The sequence below is a fragment of the Asparagus officinalis genome, chromosome 7, assembly GCF_001876935.1.
Source record: "Asparagus officinalis chromosome 7, Aspof.V1, whole genome shotgun sequence".
NCBI classification, from domain to species: domain Eukaryota; kingdom Viridiplantae; phylum Streptophyta; class Magnoliopsida; order Asparagales; family Asparagaceae; genus Asparagus; species Asparagus officinalis.
In genome coordinates this window covers 43,298,633-43,321,889 of record NC_033800.1, presented here as the reverse complement: position 1 = coordinate 43,321,889, position 23,257 = coordinate 43,298,633, and the positions used below count along the sequence as shown (strand labels likewise).

Below are 23,257 nucleotides of genomic sequence, written 5' to 3'. Positions count from 1 at the left end.
AAATAGCTAATCATCAAGTGCAAAATGCAAGGTGGATGTACCAGCTTGGTCAATGTGGTAATTTTCAGAGTACTTACTATATACACATCAACAAACTAAATCGGCTAGAATTACTACTTGTAAAGCATAGATGCATATTATCTATAAACAGACCCGAACAAGTTAAGTTTACCAGCCCCACCTTTGCTGACAAACTAACAAGCAAAAGTCCACTTCAATACTATACCATACTCTTCCTCATAACAAATTTGAAAAACAGAGCTCTAACAAAATTTTATAAACAATGATATGACAAATGTTAAACTCCAATAGAAACAGAAAATAAAGCTAGGTATCAATTTTCAATTAAATACGTAATCTTACCTTATTTGGCTGACATCCCTTTTCAATGTTAGGCTTCCACTCACAATCAAGACCAATAACTTTACATCCCTCAATATAGTTAGTAGCAGCAAGTAACCCATTGATATCATCCACCCATATAATATCATCCAAAATCAAACTACTAAGATCCAAGAATTGAGAGGTGCGAGAGGATTCATCCGACACTGCATATCATATGCAAAATTAACCCTAAGTATAAACCTACAGGATGTAAGAGAACTCATGGAACAAATTTGACTAATCTAAACGATAATTAGTGGGAAATACAGTGAAAAAGAAATATAGAAATTAAAAACTTTTCAGATCTTTAAAACATACCCAACATGCAAAATGGTACATGGTAATTGCAAATTAATTATGTTAATGCCAGGCTTCATACAAATTTCCACAACTAAGATCTAAATGCATTTGTCTTGGTGGTTTTTTTTGCACACAAGAATCATCTAGATGTCCCTTCTCTTACTCTTCCTCTCACATATATTCCTACCATAAGGTTTCCATAACAGTTACAGTCATTCTGTAATCCAATATAGGACAGAACAAAAGGTAATCTATAATTTCCCTTTCTCGAGTTTCTTCAAACCAACTATCTTAGAAAGAAAACTTTCTACGGTCATGTACTCAATAGAAAAAAAATGCAAATAATTTTGGTTTAGCATAAATATGTACTATGATTTTGATCAGAATAAACATGGACAGAAAATAAAGTTTATGAAAAAGTACAGTATGCAATAAAATAAACATTGTGTGGATGTGTGTTGTATGAGTGGCAGGAAAACAAACGCGTCATAGCCAAATGATTCCATAGTAATGCCTCCTCGTGGGGCATGTTTTCAAGTATAAAGAATCAAAGACAGATAACCAGCCAATCTGCAATCTCTCTAACAATATGAAAGAAGCCAAAACTCCTTGTTGCCGTATCCTTAATTGAGTTCAATGCCATTGTAAATGATATACATTCTGTGCTAAGTGGTTCACTACAAACCTAACTAGCTCCATAATAATCTTTAAAATTAAAGAAGCGAGCAAACACAAAAAAGAGAAGAAAAGAACAGAAACTTAGCTGATCAGAGGAATCTAAAATGACATAAACGCTCAAAAAAGTTCTATTATAACCTATTCCTCCATAAGTGGATCTCAACAATCTCTCCTCAGAAAAGGGGTAACTGGTCCATGATCAAATAGGGATCAACTGTGACATGCTTTTTCTGTGTACTCTGCTCATAAACCTCTCTACTAGCACAATCTTTGACAACATGATCATTATCATAGCATCAGAAACAATAGAGATCTTGATCATGAAAATTTTCAAAAGTAAAAGCTACTTTGTGATTCTGTACAAACTCTACTCTGTGAGCCTGCAAGCCTGCAATCCAACAGTATGACAGACACCAAGACTTATCTATTGTCTTGACCTTAATTGAATATGATACTGTTGTAAATGATATAGATTTATGTCAGTGCTTAAATATAAACTTAACAAGCAACCTAATAACATATAAAATATAAAAAAGGGCAAATATAGAAGAAAGTAAAGAAAGCTGATCATAGGAATTTGAGGCAAAACTCTAAGAAGCTGTAGAATAACCTGTTCCTCCTAAATAGATCTCAACATTTTCTTCCTACAAAGGGGTTAGTCTGGTCCAGGATCAAATAAGGGTAAGAGATGAAATACTTTTCCTGAGCAATTTGTAGGTAATCTCTACTTTAGACATTCTTCATATAGTCAACAAGACCTTATATTAGCATCAGACCCCCCATGTGACAAACTATACGCTGACGTCGGAGATCAGCATCCATTGTCTATTAAAATTCAAAATAAACACTTAATAGGGACTTGTGAGTGTGGGGCCCAGCCACCACGTGCGTGAAGTGCTGCAGGTGAACGAAGCTCGCGTGAAGCAATCACGCGTGAAGAATGCTGCTGCGGCCCACCCGATTCATCTCATGCTTATAAATGCACACGGAAATTTCTACTAGGGTTTTGTGCATAAGGAGGCTTTGGCTGCGGTCTTTTGCGGCTACAAAAGAAAAAAAAAGTGCAGAGAGGAGTTTTGACAGCGGGTGTGCAAGGAGTAAATTGCAGAGGCGGCGTGTGGCTTCGTGCGGGTAAAAAACGCGAGCAGAGAGTTTGAGCAGTCCTTTTGCAGTTGTTCTTTGATTTGTGCATCCCTTTGAGAGAATATTTGTGTGAGGGATCTGAGAGTTTGTGAGAGGGTTTTATTTGTGAGATTGTAAACCCCAATTGTATCTCTCCCTCTATTAGTAGATCTCCCCCTCCTTGCCCCGTAGACGTAGGTTATTTGCCGAACCACGTAAAATTTGTGTTCTTACCGTGATTTGTAATAGCTTGTAGGTTCCCTCGACGCACAGTCCTAGAGCTGACGAGAGGAAGAGCTGATATCTCACTTTGATGAGATATCTGGTTTTTGGTTCTTGTTATCTTTGAGAAACGAGAATTTCATTGTGATCTAATCTCTTGTTGTGCACCTTGCGCACCGGAGGTGCTGCCGAAATTTTCGTTGCGCACAACAAGTGGTATCAGAGCTCCGAATTGGATTTGGAAACTTGTTCGAAGGATTCGCTGAAGAATTCCTATTTGAAGAATTAGATCGACAACATTGGAGAAACAAGCACATCGGGATCGTCTCTTTCGAAGGCGATACAGAGTCTGAGCATCAATAATATAAAAATTAATGTTCCGAAGTTCGACGACAAGATCAATTTCGGTTTGTGAATGTGTCAGGTGATGGACGTCTTGGATACACAAAATTTGAAGGAGACTCTTGAGTTACAAGAGAAATCCGCTGATATGGAGGACAAGGTTTGGAAGAAAATGAATAGTAGGGTTTGTGGAGTTATTCGGTCATGCTTGACGCCGGATCTTATTTATGACGTAATGAACGAGACGTCGGTGAAGAAAATGTGGGAAACACTCAATGAGAAGTATCTGACGAAGAGCATTGAGAATCGGCTTCACTTGAAGAAGAGGTTTTACCAATTCAATATGAAGAGGGGAGTTTTCATTCGGGAGCATGTTAACAACTTCACGAAGCTAATTTCGGATATGGCTAATGTAGATATCATGGTTGAGGATGAAGACAAGGCGATGCTACTATTGTGTTCGTTGCCGGAAGATGATTTTGGAACGTTTGTTCTCACTATGATAAATGAAAGAACTACGGTTAGCTACAAAGAGGTGACATCAGCTTTGATGAATTATGAGTTGAGAAAGAGTGATGGCGAACCCTCCGAGAAGGCATCGGGAGATGCATTAGCAGTTCGAGGTCGTGATCCAAACCATCGTCTAGGTGATCGCTCAAGATCGAAATCAAGAGGTGGCCATAGAAATATTGGTAGGAATCAATGTCGCTTTTGCAAAGAAGAAGGACATTGGAAGAACGACTGCTCAAAGTTAAAAGATAAAGCCGGGAAGAATAAAGGGAAAGTTGTACAAGCTTCGGAAGTGAATGTTGTCAAGGCTAGTGATGACAATTCAGATACAGATTCTTCAGGCTATTCCTGCTCTGCACTATCGTCAGTTTGTTACGCTAACTCTACGGAGTGGATGATGGATTCTGGTGCTACATACAATATTTGTCCTAAGAGGGATTGGTTCTCTAGCTTTGAGGAGTTAGAAAGAGGGGATGTCGTGCTCATGGGTGATGATCACGTATGCCCTATTGGTGGTATTAGTACAGTACGGATCCGGATGTGTGACGGGGTGACTCGGGAGCTGAAGGAAGTGAGATTCGTTCCTCAATTGATGAAGAATATCATTTCGCTTGGAACTTTGAAGGCAGCTGGTTATAAGGTGATCTTGGAGAATGCGACTCTGAAGGTCACAAAGGGGTCCATGGTGATGATGCGTGGTGTCAGGAAAAATAACATTTACTATTTGAAGGGCAAGACAGTAACAAAGGGTCTGGCAGCTTCGATTACCACAGAGAAAGATATTACCAGTTTATGACATATGAGATTGGGACACACTGGTGATAAGTCCCTGCAGGTATTAGCGAAGCAGGGGCTATTGAAGGGTGCGAAGACCTGCAAGATGGAGCTGTGTGAACATTGTATACTTGGAAAGAAGACAAGAGTAAAATTCGACACCGCTATTCACAATACCCAAGGTATATTGGACTATATTCACACAGATGTTTGGGGCCCTTCCAAGCACACATCACTTGGTGGGGCCAACTATTTTGTCACTTTCATTGATGACTATTCCAGGAGAAATTGGGTATACCCGATGAAACATAAACATCAGGTTCTGGATATTTTTGTGGAGTGGAAGAAGAAAGTGGGGCTGCAGACAGGTAGAAAGGTAAAGACTCTACGTTCTGATAATGGTGGAGAGTATAAGAGTGATCTGTTTCTGTAGTTTTACCGGGATCACGGCATTAGGCGACACTTCACAGTACGTGAGACACCGCAACAGAAAAGGGTGGCTGAAAGGTTAAATCGTACATTGCTGCTTGCTGGAGAAGGTGCGATGTATGATGACACAAAGTGGATTGTCAAGATCCTTTTGGCCCGAGGCATTGGTTTATGCGAACCATCTCATGAATAGGTTGTCGTGCACTGCGATACAGGAGAAGACTCCGTTGGAGCGTTGGTCTGGTTCGGTAGCTAGTGACTATGAGTCGCTTCGGATATTTGGGTGTCCTGCTTATTACCATGTCAATGATGGTAAATTGAATCCGAGGGCGAGGAAAGCAGTCTTTGTGGGATTTAGAGATGGAGTTAAAGGCTTCAAGTTATGGGATCCACAGGACAAGAAGATAGTTATTAGCAGGGATATCACATTTGACGAGATGTACATGATGAAGCCTCAAGTCCCTCAGCAGGTGGAGGAAGACCAGATTCAGGAGATATCGTAGCAGGTGGAGGATGATGTGACTCCACCCACTCCAGATAGTATTGTATCCATTGAGGCTCCTACAGAGGTGACACTGGGAGAAGATGAGATGACAGCCGGGTATTTAGAGGATACAGTGGATGTTGGGACTCAGGAACAGGGTCATGTTCAGGAGTCCATTGCAGCTAATAGACCAAAAAGAAACATTCGTCGGCCAGCTAGATATGACGATGTCATGGTTGCATATGCTTTATCAGCAGAAGTCGTTGATGATTTGATTCCTTCTACATTCAAGGAAGCAGAGTCAAGCTCTGATTCGATTAGGTGGAGGAAAGCTATGGAGGAAGAGATGCAGTCTCTTCATAAGAACGACACTTGGGAACTTGTAAAGTTACCAAAAGGTAAGAAGGCTATTGGATGCAAGTGGGTGTATGCAAAGAAAGAGGGATCTTCTATTGGAGAAATTAGATTCAAAGCCAGATTGGTTGTCAAGGGATATGCACAGCTAGAGGACGTTGATTACAATGAGGTATTTTCACCTGTTGTGAAGCATTCGTCGATTCGTATTTTATTGGCATTGGTGGCACAGCTGGATTTGGATTTGGTCCAGATGGATGTTAAAACAGCCTTTCTACATGGGGATTTAGAAGAGGAGATCTACATGACACAACCTATGGGGTTCAAAGCTGCAGGAAAAGAAGAATTGGTATGCAAGCTGAAGAAGTCTCTTTACGGATTAAAACAATCGTCGCGACAATGGTACAAGAGATTCGACGGCTTTATGATTGGCCGAGGGTACACGAGAAGCCCATATGATCCGTGTGTTTACATGCACAAGCTACAGAATGGTGAGTATATCTATTTGCTGTTATATGATGACGATATGCTCATAGCTTCCAGGAATACTTTAGCTATTAGAAAGTTAAAAAAGGAGCTGTCATCCGAATTTAAGATGAAGGATCTTGGAGAAACAAAGAAGATATTAGGTATGGAGATCGAGAGAGACAAGGTGAAGGGGAGGTTGAAGTTGACACAGAGGAGTTATTTGCAGAAGATGCTGAAGAAATTCAGTTATGATGGAAATGTCAATGCGGTGAGTACTCCATTAGCTCCACACTTTAAGCTATCAGCTAAGATGTCACCTGTTTCAGTTGAGGATCGGGAATACATGTCTAAAGTTCCATATGCTAATGTTGTGGGTAGCTTAATGTATGCGATGGTGTGTACAAGGCCAGATTTGTCACAGGCCGTGAGCATGGTATCCAGATACATGCACGTGTACAAGGCCAGATTTGTCACAGGCCGTGAGCATGGTATCCAGATACATGCACGACCCCGGGAAGGGTTATTGGGAGGCCGTGAAATGGATTCTACGGTATATCAAAGGTACCGTGGATGTTGGTTTGGTATTTCAGAAGAATGAGAAGACAGGGCAGGATTGTATTGGTTACGTGGATTCTGATTATGCGGGGGATCTGGACAAGCGTCGGTCTACTAGCGGATATGTGTTTACACTAGCAGGAGCACCGATGTGTTGGAGATGCACATTTCAGTCTACAGTGGCTCTCTCCACTACGGAGGCAGAATATATGGTGTTGACTGAAGCTGTGAAGAAGGCTTTGTGGTTGCAGGGATTATTGGAGAACTTGGGGATCGTACAGGAGACCCTTCGGGTATATTGTGATAGCATGTCAGCTATCTATTTGGCGAAGAACCAGGTTTATCATGCACGCACGAAGCACATCGATGTCAGATTCTATTTTGTTCGTGATGTTTTGGATGAAGGAGACGTCATATTGGAGAAGATTCACACGAAGGACAACCGTCATATTGGAGAAGATTCACACGAAGGACAACCCTGCAGATATGTTGACCAAAGTTTCAGGTGTTAAGTTTGGTCATTGTTTGAAACTTTTGAATATTCTTTGGTGTTGAGGTCTTTGGAGGCCATTTTGGTGAACTACGTTCGGCTTGATTCCTTGGGCAAGAGGATACGTAGTCAGTCTTTAGATGCAGCCGGTTAGATTAGTTGGTTTTGATGGGGTTGAGATCGTTTGGACTCTCTTTCGGGTTCTTAACTTGTTGTGGATTGAGTTTGTACTGGACACAACAAGTGGGACTTTTCGTTGCTTTGGTGTCGGCTCAGTTTTGAGAAAAACTTCACCAAGGTGGAGAATTGTGAGTGTGGGGCCCAGCCACCACGTGCGTGAAGTACTGCAGGTGAACGAAGCTCGCGTGAAGCAATCACGCGTGAAGAAAGCTGCTGCGGCCCACCCGATTTCATCTCATGCTTATAAATGCACACGAAAATTTCTGCTAGGGTTTTGTGGATAAGGAGGCTTTGGCTGCGGTCTTTTGCGGCTACAAAAGAAAAAAAAAGTGCAGAGAGGAGTTTTGACAGCGGGTGTGCAAGGAGTAAATTGCAGAGGCGGCGTGTGGCTTCGTGCGGGTAAAAAACGCGAGCAGAGAGTTTGAGCAGTCCTTTTGCAGTTGTTCTTTGATTTGTGCATCCCTTTGAGAGAATATTTGTGTGAGGGATCTGAGAGTTTGTGAGAGTGTTTTATTTGTGAGATTGTAAATCCCAATTGTATCTCTCCCTTTATTAGTAGATCTCCCCCTCCTTGCCCCGTGGACGTAGGTTATTTGCCGAACCACGTAAAATTTGTGTTCTTGCCGTGATTTGTAATAGCTTGTAGGTTCCCTCGACGCGCAGTCCTAGAGCTGACGAGAGGAAGAGCTGATATCTCACTTTGATGAGATATTTGACTTTTGGTTCTTGTTTCCTTTGAGAAACGAGAATTTCATTATAATCTAATCTCTTGTTGTGCACATTGCGCACCGGAGGTGCTGCCGAAATTTCCGCTGCGCACAACAGGACTTTTGTGCAAATCCTACTCTGGGTTTCGATGATCAAACTGTGGATTTTTTGTGCAAACTCTTGACAAACAAAAGAGCTTATTTAAGTGGAATATAGATGGGATAATGCACTAGCTGTTAAAATACCAAATTTAACCAGTCACATAGCATGGGAAGATTACCACAGGCTAAAATATGTCCTTAACTGTGCTATCATTTTAAATTATTTTGGAGACCATTATATCCTCAATAAACAAGACTTACATAAATAAGTTATCCAAGACAGATTAGTTGTAACCTTAGTAGAAAAGTTATCAAAGAGTATATACCACAAGTAATAGATAACTAAATCGTCTACAACGCCATCAACATCTAGAAATAAACCAGGTGCTGTTCTGCATAACCAGATGGCATTTTATATTGTTCTATAGTGATCGGAATAGTGGTGGTTCATATTAGATAACAGCTATAAAGATGTAAAACAGAACAGGACATATCAATATGAAATAAAAATGGATATCTGAGTCTAGAGTAGCATACTATATCATAATACTATACTACATAGCGAGCATACCAGAAATTTCATCAAAACCTTCAAGGGTGTAACGGTCACATATTTCTTTGACCTTCTCAGTGTAGCCAGCTTCCAGAGCCAAATAAACCTTTAATTAAAAGCAGCAAAGAAAATTATACGATTGCTGAAATACGTGCTCAAACCAAGAAGCAAGTAGATAATATTACACACACTCCTCATCAGAATGCTTGCTGATAAGGAAAATTTTAATTTGCTTCTCTGAGCTAATACAATAACTACAATAATACGGCCTTTATCACAAAATTTTGGAGTCGGCTCCATGTTGATTGTTTTAATGGGGATAAAGCACATATTGAGAAAGCATTACAGTTTGCCAATCATGAATTTTATTTATTTGGCATAAGCATGTGCAAGTAGTCTTTTCTTAAACATAAAATAGAGTGCACAAAGTCTGTTCCACCATCAATCTCAACTAAGGCCATGTAACATATAAACTGCATCGAGATATGGTTTGCAGTAGGTCATATTAATTAAGCTTATACCAAAATTTAGGTTTACGGATTTTCAGCTGGCCACTTTATAATGCATTTTCATGCGGCCGTTTTCATTTTAGTTTAGTTATTAAGGTCATTTGATATCATTTCAGCTCTGTGGCTAGACAACATCTGGTAGGATAAGATAGATGTATATAAATATAGGATTCAGAAAATTCAAACAGGTAAATTCATTTAATATGCATCATCTCAGGTGACTCCCTTGAAGGATGAATTTATGGATGCGATCTTCAATGACAAAGATCCATCGACTTTATAAAGAAAATGAATAATTATCACCAACTCGGTCTTGTTATCATAAAATTGAGCCATCTATGGAGGCAAAAGTGGAAAAAGTTCCAGAAAAAGAATCAACTGGTTTAAGACCAACTACCTAAGTCCCAGCAAATGTATATGTGTGAACACCAAAATCTTTGCTAAGAAAACTATCAGCAAGAGAAGACAGAGCCATATAGCATTAAGGTGGATTGCCACACTGGTGGTTCTATCGTAACGGAGTCAAATATTGAGGGACCTGGAGCAAAATCTCTAACTTGCAGTAACTAGGAAAGAGGATGGACAAATAGGTAATATTTAAGTCCTGCTATATGGAATCACGGTCTTATTGAGTCATTACATGCTACTTAGATGGAATCACATTCCGAAACGGATAAATACGAAAAAGAATAATAAAGAACAAATCATTTAGTTTGAAAGGATGTGCATTTGAACTTGGACAAACCAGGCGACACTAGTTTCTTTCCCCTTAATATAGAACTAATACATCCTAATAGTAATTTGTCAGAAAAATATACCATGACTATTAACTGTTCAATTTCCATGAAATTATGGGAAATAGACTAACTAATAATTAAACATTATAGAATTGAATAATAATTTAATTAAACACTAAAAGAATTCAATTATGATTTAATTAAACATTAGAAGAATTCAATTACGATTACAATGTGATGATAAAGTGTCAAATAACCAAACAAGAAGTTCTACCTTGGCAATAGAAAGATTGAAGATATCAAGTCCTATGTCAGTGGTAATTAAGCAGCTAAAAAGTTTGAACTTGGCGGCCAGCTAAGAGAGAGACAAAAAATTTGGGTCAGGCTTGTGACAGTTCAAACTGAACTATCTGTGTTGTTAAATCATTTCACTGTGGTAAACTACTCAGAACTCTCAATTTAACATTCATCACTCTAGTTCCTAAAGTTTTTTGTCCAAACCATGCTTCTGATTTTAGGACGATTGCATGTGACCATGTCCTGTATAAGTGTATATCAACTATGCTTACAAATAGACTCAAGGGGGTTATTAGTTCTCTCATCTGTGAATCTCAAGGGGCTTTTATTAAAGGGAGGAATATTGCACATAATATACTTATGGCTCAAGAAATTCTCCATATGTATCGCAGAAGGAACATAAGCCACAGTGTTGCTATCAAAATTGATTTGAAAAAGGCTTATGACTCTTTTCGTTGGGACTTGGGAGTTTCTGGATAATGCACTGGTTGGACTTGGTTGCCCTCATAGATTCAGGAAGTGGATCATGTCTCGTGTCCAATCAGTTTCATTCTCTATTTTAATCAAATGACAAAACGAGACCTACTTTTCTGGGGCTAGAGGGTTGAGGCTCGGAGATCCAATATCTCCGTACTTATTTGTACTAGCCATGGAGTATTTGAGTGGAGGTTTGGCTGATCTTCAAAAGGTCAAGGACTTTCATTTCCATCCTTTCCATCCTAAGTGTAAAAGGATGAAATTAACTCACCTATGCTTTGTTGATGATCTAATGATCTTTTTTGTAAAGGTGATATTTCCTCTATTAACCATATTGTGGACAGATTTCATCACTTCTCACAAGCTTCTGGTCTGCAAATGAATCAAAGAGCCAGGTTTTCTTTGCCCGAGTATCTGCTAATACAAGGCATGAAATTCTGAGTTTTCTTCATTTTGTTGAGGAAAAGTTACCACTAAGATGTCTTGGCATTCCTCTTACTTTCAATGGTTTATCCTCTCATGATTGTGATGTCCTAATTGGCAAATGATTTCTAGAATCAGGTATTGGACATCTAGATTGCTTTCTTTTGCTGGAAGACTCCAGCACATAAAGGTTGTGCTCTTTAGTATGCAAACTTTCTTGGGGAGTATATTCATGTTGCCTAAGGAAGTTATTAGAGAAGTGGAGAAAATATATAGAAACTTCTTGTCGGCTAGTATGATTGATAATAATAGAAAGGTTAAAGTGGCTTGGTTTACTGTTTCTGTCCCTAAGAACTATGGAGGACTGGGTTCGCATATGATCGAGCTCCTTCAAATATTATGCTATAGTGAGCAATCTAAGTCTCTTATAATGAAGCTATGTAGCACAATTCTAAACTAAAAGCATCCTCTTAAACTTTTAAAATGGTTATCGACTAATCATTTGAAATCAGACCTTTAAATTGATATTTATTCTTGGTTAAGCAAGCTAAAATTCATGAAAGCCCATGTACTAATTGATCAAGCTCATGCAACCAGCTATCATATTTGACATCATACGAACCATATGTGTTGGTGAGGCACTCTAAGGAAACTATGCATTGTTTTTAATATCCCTAATATATCTGATATATCCTTACATAAGACTACTCAAAATGGTATGGTCTCAATATCCGTTACCGCTTTTTAGCTTTTTTGGGCGATATATCCTGACATGGCTGATATGTCCTTTTATATGGTTTTTCATAGAACAATATAGTTCTGCAAAATTCCTTTGATGTTTTTTAATAAAAATTCTAGCCCTATGAAGCTTTTTAGTAAATTCTAGTAGGCTTTTCCCTAAGTAAGTTTCTATAATTGGTCAGTGATCCTAAACATACATTATTTGCATGTTTGAGTTCTTAGATATCATTAAATGTGTTAAGATTACACTTTAGAACATTATATAATATATGCACATCAGTCGATATGGCACTCTGATATTTACTTCATTTATCTGATATCAACAATCCAACATAAGCCTGCGTGCCCGTTGCGACTGGGTTCGAATCCCCGCTACCGTATTCACCTGGCTCCTGTGGGTTTAAGGGTGGGGACAGGCTACCGTATTCACCTGGCTCCTGTGGGTTTAAGGGTGGGGACAGGATCCCGGGGTTTTACTGGTCACTTAGGCTCAGCCCGTTGTATGCTCACCAGGTCGCGTCCTTGTGGTCCACTGCCTGTTCGCCCACACTGTGGGGATGAGCCCCTGGTAACAAGGGTAGCTCCTTGCAGGAAATTGGGGACCACAGGGAATCGATCAAGGGCCGCTGGCGGGACTCCCAAAGGGAGTAAAATTGAGCTGGGGTGACCAGGTTTCCCTTGCCAACAAAAAAAAAAAACAATCCAACATCAGCTTCGTTTGTCTGATATTTCTCCAATATCCGATATTTAAAACCTTGCAACTATGGTTGAGAAAATGTGTTTCCATGAAATCTTAAATACAGGTGGCTGGAAGAAAACTACCTAATTGATGGAATTATCGAGTTCAATCTCATCCAGCCAGGAAACAGCCTTCCAAAACTCCCCAGGAGTAAAAAATTGGCTAGATAGAGTAGGAAATCATACAAGTTTCTAACATGCAAGCATCTTCAGGGCGTAATATAAGCTAGCAAACAAGTCAAAACTAATTCCTGACGCATCAGAGAGTGACATGATAATGTATGTAAATCCTGCTTTTCATTACTAGAAAGAATAATGATATGAGTTACTTATGCCAATGCAATCCAACATGTGAAACCTACAAATTCCTGTTCAATGCAAAAATGTGTAGCTATTTCTGCATTAATTTTCGAAGATGATAATACCTGCACGATAACTAGAAAACCCTAACAGAGTATTACTGTGAACATCAAGAAACGCAAAGTAATTATGTGTTTCAAGTCACAAAGACAATTTGTTCCATCAGATAAAACCACCATAGCCCTCAATGAACACTCGCTTACTTTCAGCAATTGTTCAGGGAATATATACGAGAGCAACGCGTATCAAGGTTTACCCACCAAAAGTTTAATGCACTCCATAATTCCAGTCAAATATTCTTCAAGAAGAACAACATATTTTGTACCATAGTTTCTCATAAATATTTTAAGAAAAATGTCATGAAGATATAGACGAACTTTTATTCGACAAGAACTCAAGCAGGGTATCTTCATTCCTCCGTGAAGGAAGAATACTAGTGACCAAGAAAAGTTTCATCACTGAAATTCCAGTTATATATTAGATTAAACTGTAGTTTAACTCAGTTTAATTGCCTACACTTCCCTTCTCTCGCACTACATGTAAAGTAGGAAGACAGTCTTAGTTTAAGAAATCACAGTTACAGAAGGTTCTGTAGTCAATTTTGTACTGCTAAAAAATTCCATCAAAAAAATCTCCATATCATAGTGCATTTGGCATGGCCAGTACAGGGTCTTTTGTATAGTATAAAGTGAATTTAAAATATGCTGCTGATGTCTATTTGATATACTTCGTTTCAGAGATGAAGAAGAAAAGCGGAGGCGAGTAACTTATAGTTGTGTCTTCACCTACACTCTTGAGAGGGTCGTTTTCCCTTATTTGCTTTGAATTACTAAGAGCATCTCCAACCCAAAAACCCAAAATGGTGTAGTTTTTACACCAAGTTGGTGTAGTTTTTACACCAAATCACTATTTCATCTTCAACCATTACACCAAATGTTACACGAAAAAGAATATTCATTTTATTATTCTTATCTTTTAACATTTTTATCCATTTAAAATATTTAACAAATTATATAATTATATAATACATTGCATATAATTAATTATAATAATATATTTTATGAATAAAATAAAAATATAAAAATTAAATGCTAAATCAAATTAAAAATATTACTTTCATAAATTCAACTAAAGATTTACATTTAACATCACATATAATTAGTTATAATAGTGTATTTAACTATTTTTTTATGTCCTAATGTTTATGTTGTATTTTTTTATCTAAATGGTGTAGGTTATCTTATTTCTTCATTTCGTTCTAGTATTATGAAATTTTAAGTGTTTAGATTAAATTATCTATTTTTTTCCATTTTTGAATTTTATTTTAATAATTATTTTATACTCTAATTTCATTATAATAGTTAATATAAAATAATATATATTATTAATACAAATATAAATAACAAAAGGAAAAAAAGTTTGTTTCTACATTTCTTCTCATAAGACCTTCCATAAAAAAAATTCACAAAAAAAAAATTTAATTGCGCCAATGCTACAGTGTTGTGCCATTTTCTGGCACAATACTGTAACATCCCGCTATTTTAGCGGGATGTTTGGTGTTCCATTGGAGCGCCAAATCACTCCAAAATGAAGTTTTGGCGCTCCATTGGAGACGCCCTAAGATTTAAGAATCTGATTTAATATCCTTCTGGGTCAGATAAGAAGTTAACAACGACAAACATTCCTATATCCTATTAAGATTGTTGCACAGTTATACAACATTTCAACAATTACAGCTGCAAAACACAGGCTTTCCAAATATCAAGCAATGCAATATTTTTACCAGGTATTTCAAAAGTTGTCTGTCCTTCTGAGCTCTAAGTTCTGCAATGTCCCAACATCCTTTCTCAGCTAATTTCTTTAGTAAACTGCAGTTGGATGAACAATAAATAGTAACTGTATACATTAACAAGAATACTTCGGCAGCATAGTAATGAAATGGCTAAGTTCAACATACATAATGGAACTTGTTCAAAATAAAAGGAAATTCGACATAAATACCTTTCTTTGTAGAGATGATGCACATCTGGAAATTCCTGCTTAAGATTGTTTGTCTTTATCATTTCATAGGCACTCTTCAGCATTTTCATGTCCAGATATTTTTGGATCACTAAACATACCATCGGCTTCCCCATTAATGTGGCCCACTTTTCTGCTGGTTTGAATTGATTGTTTTCCATCATTTTCAATAGAAAAAAATCACCAGATGGGCAGATGGAGAAGTGCTCTGATAGCGTTACAGCAGTCACATAAGATTCTGATTCCATAAAGGCTAGTATATAATGCTCAATGCGTGCCTTCGCTATATCCAAGACATCGGTTCTCAAGTCCACACCACATATTGCCTCTCCAACATCTTTCAACTCAATTTCAAAATTTTCTAATATCTTTATTAGAATACGCTCTGCATGGACAACCGCACCAGCAAGAATATCGAGAAATAAATGTGTCGCAAGGCGCTTTGCTCCCGGAAAATCATTTCGACCAGATTCAGGAGCTCTTGAAATTAATCGGCGCATAGAGGACGTCAGTAGATGACTGAATCCTTCACCATATGGAAGACCTAATAGAGGCACTACATAAAGACATTGAACAATAAACGTAGCTGGGCCTGGTTGGGGCGCATTATGGAGTGCTTGAAAAACATGCTGCTGAAGGACTTTGAACTTTTGAGTTGCTGTACGTGTGCCTATCAAAAACACAGACAAATTAAGCAAATCACATCCAGTATGACCACTCATTCTAGATGGAGATACTTATAAATACAATCAAAAGGGAAAACATCTTTAAATAGAAAATTATCTCTTGGGTATACAAATTTGAACCGAGCTTCAACGGTATATATGCTATCATATCAATAACCAGAAAGTCTCAAAGCACCTTTGAACACCACTATCGCCTTTGATAGTCTTGCATGAAAAGAGGAATACACTCCCATACTTCTACACACCTTACTGATTTAAGAATTAAAAACATATTACTTTTCTGCAATAAGAAACACTAGCTTTATCAACTAAAAATTAGAACATTAAAATTTTAGATTTCAAACATAGAATTGACAATAATTAATATAATGCAAAGTTAAGAACATAAACCAATAGTTTTTTTTCACCTTATCTAATGGAAAAAAAAATTACGCTGGAACTATGCGTATAGCTAGAACTTGCGTAGGAGAACTATTAACAGACTAACAATGAATCACGGTGTTTTTTCTGACTAGCCCACCTGCCTGGAAAAATTCACCTTCTAAAAGTAATGGTCAAGTATTGTTTCCAGTTAATCCTGTTATTGCATTACATGTTGATTCTATTGGACCAAATGTTGTTTCCAGTGAGTCCTGTCATTGCATTACATGTTGATTCTACTCGACCAAAGGATTTCGAGTAGCTTCATGAAAGTAGGATTAATCAAGTTTTATATAAAATAAATACAAAAATGTATTTTAAAGTTATAGACCTATCTTGTTCATAAATCAGTATCTTCATTCCCATCTAATCTGAATTCAGAAAAAATCCAGCGGCTACTCTCTAAAAATTTGAGGAGATTTAGTAAAAGAATTAGTCTTGTTATGTAATTCAAGCCCTGGCATGAAGTGTCAACCGACAGAAAAAGAATATGATCTTTCCTCCTTTATTTAGAGGAGAATGTCATCCACCTTATGCAATCACATCAGCTCCCATTTCTATGAGTGATCTTGCAGGGTTCCCAGCTTGATCTAATAAGAGTATATCTGCTTATGGACATTGCTTGAAACACTATTATGCTAGGAATTCAAGAAATGAAGAATGATATAAAGGTTCTTTAATGTCAGATCAACATATTCTATTTTGAATAGGGTATTACAAAACATTATATATTTGTCCTCAAACCAACAAAGTAAATCTTATAGAAATTTTATGGCTTCCCACAAATTTTCAAAATGTATATTTATTCATCAAAAGAAAGTGACTCAAAGTCTTAAGTTTGTCATTGGAACAAGCAAGAGGAACAAGAAAACAACAGAAAGGGCAAGGATGGTCAGTTGGAAACTTGTATAGCTAGTGCCACAGTCATCTTATAAATCCAACATCAACGGATAGCTCGATCTAACACCAGTTAGGGGCATGCAAAAGCTCAGGACATGTCTTGCTCAGTTGCTCCACAACCTTGATAGAATATGCATTCATCAATTTGCAAGATGTTTAACAGAAAGTAAGAAATGATCATGGATGACTGGATAATGAAAAAAAAAGTGTCTTCGGCATACAAATGTAACAAAGGTTTGGTCATACAATTCAACAAGCATCATATCATTCGTAAGGTTCCAATTGGTTATCAGGACGTCTTCTGAAGTGTACCAGTGGAGTTGAAAGTTTCGTAGTTAAGCCCCATTAATGAATCCTGGCACTAAGGCATTGCCTACTATAAAATAGAATAAATAAGAATCTAATAGAAGGCCATATCTGAAAGCAAATATGATGCAAAATGAAAAAGAGACGGGGTAGGTAAGAAGTACGCTCATCGTGAAGAAAGGGATGCACAAAGGATGAAAATTGGATTTGCATCTTCAAAAGCAAGCATGGTATATATATATATATATATATATATATATATATATATTATATATATATATATATATATATATATATATATATATATTATATATATATATATATATATATATATATATATGAGAAAAATGGAGAAACTTGGTACCAAGTTGCTCCAAACAACTTGATAGTGATGTGACCTAATCTTGTCCCTACATCTACATTGGAGTTGGTGAAGGGTGGTTGAGGCTCTATCTTCGAGGGTGTGATGTAGGGGCAAGATTAGGCCACATCACTACCAAGTTACTTTAAGCAACTTGGTACCAAGGTTCTCCATATTTTCTCTCTCTCTCTCGTCTCTCTCTCTCCTCTCTCTCTCTATATATATATATATATATATATATATATATATAATATATATATATATATATATATATATATATATATATATATATATATATATATATATATATATATATATATATATATATATGACAAAACACATATTTAAGGTCAGGTTAAGGCTGACGAAGATAACTACAGAAAGCTCATGAAAAGTACTGTTACGACCCAATCTCTCAGCACATTTGCAGACAATCGAGTTACAGGAGTTTTACCGACCTGATTTTAACGAAAAAGAACCTATAAAAGAAAATTCAGGACCATATACAAGCAGAGATAAACAACACAACAAATTTGAAGAGTTATCTCATAATTGCAAAACAAGGATTCTATCATAACCCAAAAAAAAAGGAGCTTCTGAACATTTCGATGAAACATCAACCAAGTGCTTTCTTTTCTGCAGCAAATCCTATAGAAATAAGGAAACACGCGGCAACGAGAGCCAAGCCACAACAAGCTCCTACCTTCAAACTAGAAATAATAGCCTAATTTCAAATTTGAGAATGCCTCAACAACCCTTTAAGCCTCAAAACATCTCATTTAAAGTTCCACGCTCAAACCTTGAGCTTTATAGATTATAAAGCAACTACCAAACTAGTGTACAATAAAGCACTTGAATTGCCCAATGCCATAAGTACACATACTAACCCACAATAATAAGAAGAGAAAAAATTAATGAAATCCACACAACATATCCATTATTTTCCACAATAGCCTAGATACAAGTAAATCAATAATCTAAAAAAATAAAATTACCAATAGGAAGGAGGAGGGGGGCAAAAAAAATTTACCAGAAAGGTAACATTCCTTCAAGAGATACACAAATACAGCTGGAGGCACATGCGACATATCCGCGAACGCATGCAAACAAATCGTCCAGCTCTTGCCCCGCTCGCTGATCGATATCCCTCTCCCAGATTCCATTCTCACATTCAAAGGGTTAAGCCTCCTAGTAAATTACCAAAAAAATAAATAGCAAAACTGATCATTATTTAGGGGGGAGAGAGATTTGATGCTTAATAATAATAGTAATAATAATTTAAGGAGAAAGGGAGAAAATGAACTGACCTCGTCGTTGCAGCTCCCGAGGTCTCTCGAAGCACTGAGGCCATGGCTCGCCGCTCGGATTCTATCAAGGTTGCTGATCTTGGAAAGTTTTAAAGGGGGGGGGAGTTGCATGTGTCTGGGAAATGAGAGTATCGTGGCAACAATTTGGAATCAGAGGTTCATCATTTTGTAGGGAGCATAGGCGTGAGCCCCGTCCAATATTAAGCACTTATTATATTTTGAAATTTAGAGAAGGCAAGAGGATGAACGAGTCCACAGGACCAAACCCGAACGAAATGAGTACGGGTTTTAACTTTTAAGAAGAGGGTTATTGGTATTAGCCCCTCAAATGTCAAACAATTGTTCGTTAGCTCCTCAAATCCTAAAGGTCTTGTAGTTTGGTCCCTCGATGACCAAAACACCTCGCTTACGATTTCTCGCTTTAAAATCCACTTTGTCCCCCAAAGAAAAAGAGTTACTTGCACGTTGGTATTCAAAGTGTATGTTTTCTACTTTAATACCCCTTTTTTTAACACTTTGATTTGATATCTTAAAGTTTTCAACTTTTTTTTTACTTTGATATCTTGACAATTCGTTTGTTACGGCATTTTTGTACAATAAAGTTTATACTTTTCCGATTTTGATAATCTAAAGTTTTGTTCTAAATAGTTTGACATCCCAAACTTCAGAGTATCAAAGTAATTAAAAAAAATTAAAGTTGTGAACTTTGAGGTATCTCAAAGTTAAAAGATGTGGAATCCTTAAGGTATGAAAGTTAAAAAATATGTAAACTTCGGGGTATCAAAGTATAAAAAATTAGGCTATCAAAGTTTAAAAAAGTGTCAATTTTAGAGAGCCAAATTGTAAATAACCCTTCAAAGAAAAGTTGTGGGTATTTTGGTCTTTAAGGGACTAAACTGTAGACTAAGAGGCAATTTTATAGATGTGAAGGACTATTTGGAATTATTGAAGATCCAGGGACTAGTACTAAATAACCCTTTAAGATATTAGCCCCTGGAATCTTCAATAACTACATTTCAGTCCCTCAAACCTTTGAAAAATTGCTCTCAAATACTAAAGGTGCCGATTGACAAAGGGTATAAACTTTATTGTAAAGAAAATAATCAAAATTCTTGTTATTCCCAAACACGAAAAATAATCATGAGAGCTAAAATAAAAATTATATAACAGATTAATAATTTAGTCCTTCGGATTATCAAATTGACTAATTATATTAATCCTTCGGTTTAATTCTTTTTCCTTAACCATTTGCCAAACAGTGTCAAAGGGTGTTGCAAATTGGTCCCTTAATGGCCAAAATGATCCTCACCGATAAGTTTAAAATTTTTGAGGGACTGACATGATGAAATTATCGAGGAACTAACGTCCAAGAAACCCTATTATAGGTTGGTGAATGAATGGGGCCAAAGGCACAATTTACTAAGTTGTCTGTTTTATAGAGAACAGACGGATATGTAGGGCCCGTCCTTCGCGTTCGCTAGCTAAACCGATTAGTCGCACTCGGGTCAGACTGACCAGAAAGTATCTCGGTTTGGATTCATTGTATAAAATAGGGTGTCAAAAGTATATACACTGTTGAATCAGAGGATATATAAAAAAAAGTTTTTTTTTATTTCTTTGGAAACCATATTAAGAATATGGTTTATTCTTAAAAAGGTTATTATTATGCAGAAACTATTTTTTATTTTTTAATTTACGCATGAACCATTTCTAAAGTTGATTTTTGTTGCAATCAACTATCTCCTACTCAAGACTTTAACTGATTCGATTGTGTTCAAATTTTGTATGCTAAGTGTTTGTTCTTATGCTTAAACATTATTAAGTTTCTTCATATTTTCGCCTTCAAGGAGGTGGGCCAGTGCATGCAACTTGCAATTTTTATAAGCTAGGGAAGTAGTCAGGTACAAATAATCTTAGTTGAGTCAATGAATCTCATGCTAAAATGTTCTAAAATACTAGGAAGCTATCTGACTTAATCAGCTTCTACTTTTGTCATATGATAGTTATTTTATCATTTTAACTTTTAGCAAGAAATATATTCTTTGGAGCATATGGATGGCCTGAACAATGTGATGTGAGTAATTAGATGAAACCACTGATCATTATAACATTTTCCTTGTTCTAAATGTTACGGTCCCTTATTTTTTAAGCACTGTATTTTGAACTTGCATCCCTCTAAGTTTTAATACATTTGATTTAATTATTGTATGCTTAAAATTAGAAATCATATCTATTCATCTATATTTAAAGAATGATCTAAGTTTTAATACATTTGATTTAGAAATTATATCTACTCCTCTTTGCTTAAAGAAGTTTCTAAGTTTTAATACATTTGATTTTCTTTACTGTTTATGATACCGTAAATATTATAGCATGAATAGTAACTTCAATTATGGATGAGCAGATTTGATTTTCTGTTCATGATACAATATCGAGCGCAGAGTAGCAGATTCGATTTTTTGTTCATGCTACAATATTTTACTGTAGCATAAACAGTAATTCTTTGGATTCTCCTTTTAAGTATGGAGGAGTAGATTTAGTTACAAATAATCGACAAGTGGAAAATATTCATTTTAAGGATATTCATAGTGACATATCTACAAAGTTCTTGTTATCTATTGAGCCATCTCATACGTACTTCTCTATGCTTAATGATTTAACTAATCAAACATTCTTCACTGGCAGTCGGTGTTGATCGTCATTGGCTTTATGACTTCTTCAATGGAAGATGTCCTGATGCATGTAAGAATGAAATCTTACCACCAAGCTTCCTTTCGATATTCTTCTCTATTTTCTTTCATTCTACGCTTATTGTTTTCTTTAAATTCCATGCTTATTGCTTTCCCCCTAATTAATATACTTTAACTTGTGACTATGTTCTTGATTGGAGAATTGTCTTTGCTTGTTTTGATTTGCTCAAGAAATGTTGTGACGTCTTGGCTTGTTTGGTTCTTTGGTTATCAATTCTCAAAATTGACATCAATAATTTCTAAGATACCTCTATATGCCTTCAGCTTTTCTTATTTCTAGTGATATCATTTTTCTGTCAATTATTTTGGGATTTCATTTACTAGTTGATTACCATATTTTATAGATGGAATCTCCTACATGTGATGTTTGATTACTTACCCCTTTCTTGCTTTTAGATCTAACTATTGATTTATTAAAGCTTCGTGCACTTACATTTATGAGCATAGCTCCCTCCTTTGTAGATCTCTTGCTACTATTAGAAATATTCAGACTGAAGGTTTACATATTTGAGTCGACATGAATTGAACATTTTCATCTTAGAAGGTTCTTGTATTTTTTGAGTTTTTTGTGTCATGATTCTTGCGCTGAGATTTATTTATCTAGTGAATAATAGCAATTATATGTGTCATTTTATGAAATTGTTGTAAACTTCGTGAACTAGGTATATTGTATAGTTTCTTCTATGATATACGTTGTTTTATGATATCTCTCAGTTGCTAAAAGACATAAATTTACTTGTGCCCTTCTTCTGTAGTAACTCATCGCATTTGTATGGCTTTAGAGTTGTAATACATGAATAAGCATTGGTATAAGATGACAGCAGGTTACGGCATATTCATTTTTTTAAAAATTCTTCAGCATCTTAGATGGACAATCCGTTTAGAATGAACATTTTGGACGGATTTTGTCTAGGATGCCAAAACATGCTAGACAAATTTTCTGTTTAGGATGTGTGTCACACCTCATGACCTAAACAACACGTGACTAGGCTGGCAACACACCATCTCGATGATGACGTCATCGAGATAATATGTTTAAGCCTATTTCAATGTATGTATTTTATTAATTTATGGAAAGGTCACTCGAAAAAGATTTAATTTGTGACATAAGACAACTATTTAATTAAATACAAAATCCATTTTGACCTTTTCATGTACTGTCTTCGACTAATCCAGTTTCACAATTCGGCACACATCAACCACCTAGAGAAGGGGAAAACAAAATAAACTGTCAAAGCGGGTTCAACAAGTACAACCAAAGGAATGGATCCAAAGGATGGACTTGTGACTGATAATAATTCATAATAAATAAAATAAATGAATGATAAGCTCAAAATGATACTGAATAAGCAAAGATGATAAATAGAGGAATACTAACGGATATGATCAGGAACATAGAAAGATATATGCATAATTGAGGTAAGGCATATAATGTACACCGAGTAAGAGGTGAAGTAAAATTTCAACTTATGCAAGAAAAATCCTACTCAGTTGTATCTCTCATGGTAAAGGTAGATATATATGAGTGTCAATGAGCTTGCTAATATTCTAAGCTAAGCTACTGCCACATTA

The 23,257-nt window shown here is 36.5% G+C and overlaps 1 protein-coding gene across 2 annotated transcripts in view; it reads right to left on the bottom strand.

The window, feature by feature from the left end:
- Positions 1-19,205, bottom strand: part of LOC109849927 — a 31,367-nt gene extending 12,162 nt beyond the window's left edge. For both annotated transcript variants that reach the window (XM_020419806.1, XM_020419805.1), the window contains exons 1-6: positions 18,936-19,205; positions 18,659-18,816; positions 14,938-15,625; positions 14,720-14,804; positions 8,673-8,760; positions 364-548 (exon numbers count right to left, since the gene is read on the bottom strand). In XM_020419806.1, the coding sequence (XP_020275395.1) occupies positions 364-548; positions 8,673-8,760; positions 14,720-14,804; positions 14,938-15,625; positions 18,659-18,816; positions 18,936-18,979 (1,248 nt within the window). In that variant the 5' untranslated portion in view covers positions 18,980-19,205. The remainder of the gene's footprint in view (positions 1-363; positions 549-8,672; positions 8,761-14,719; positions 14,805-14,937; positions 15,626-18,658; positions 18,817-18,935) is intronic.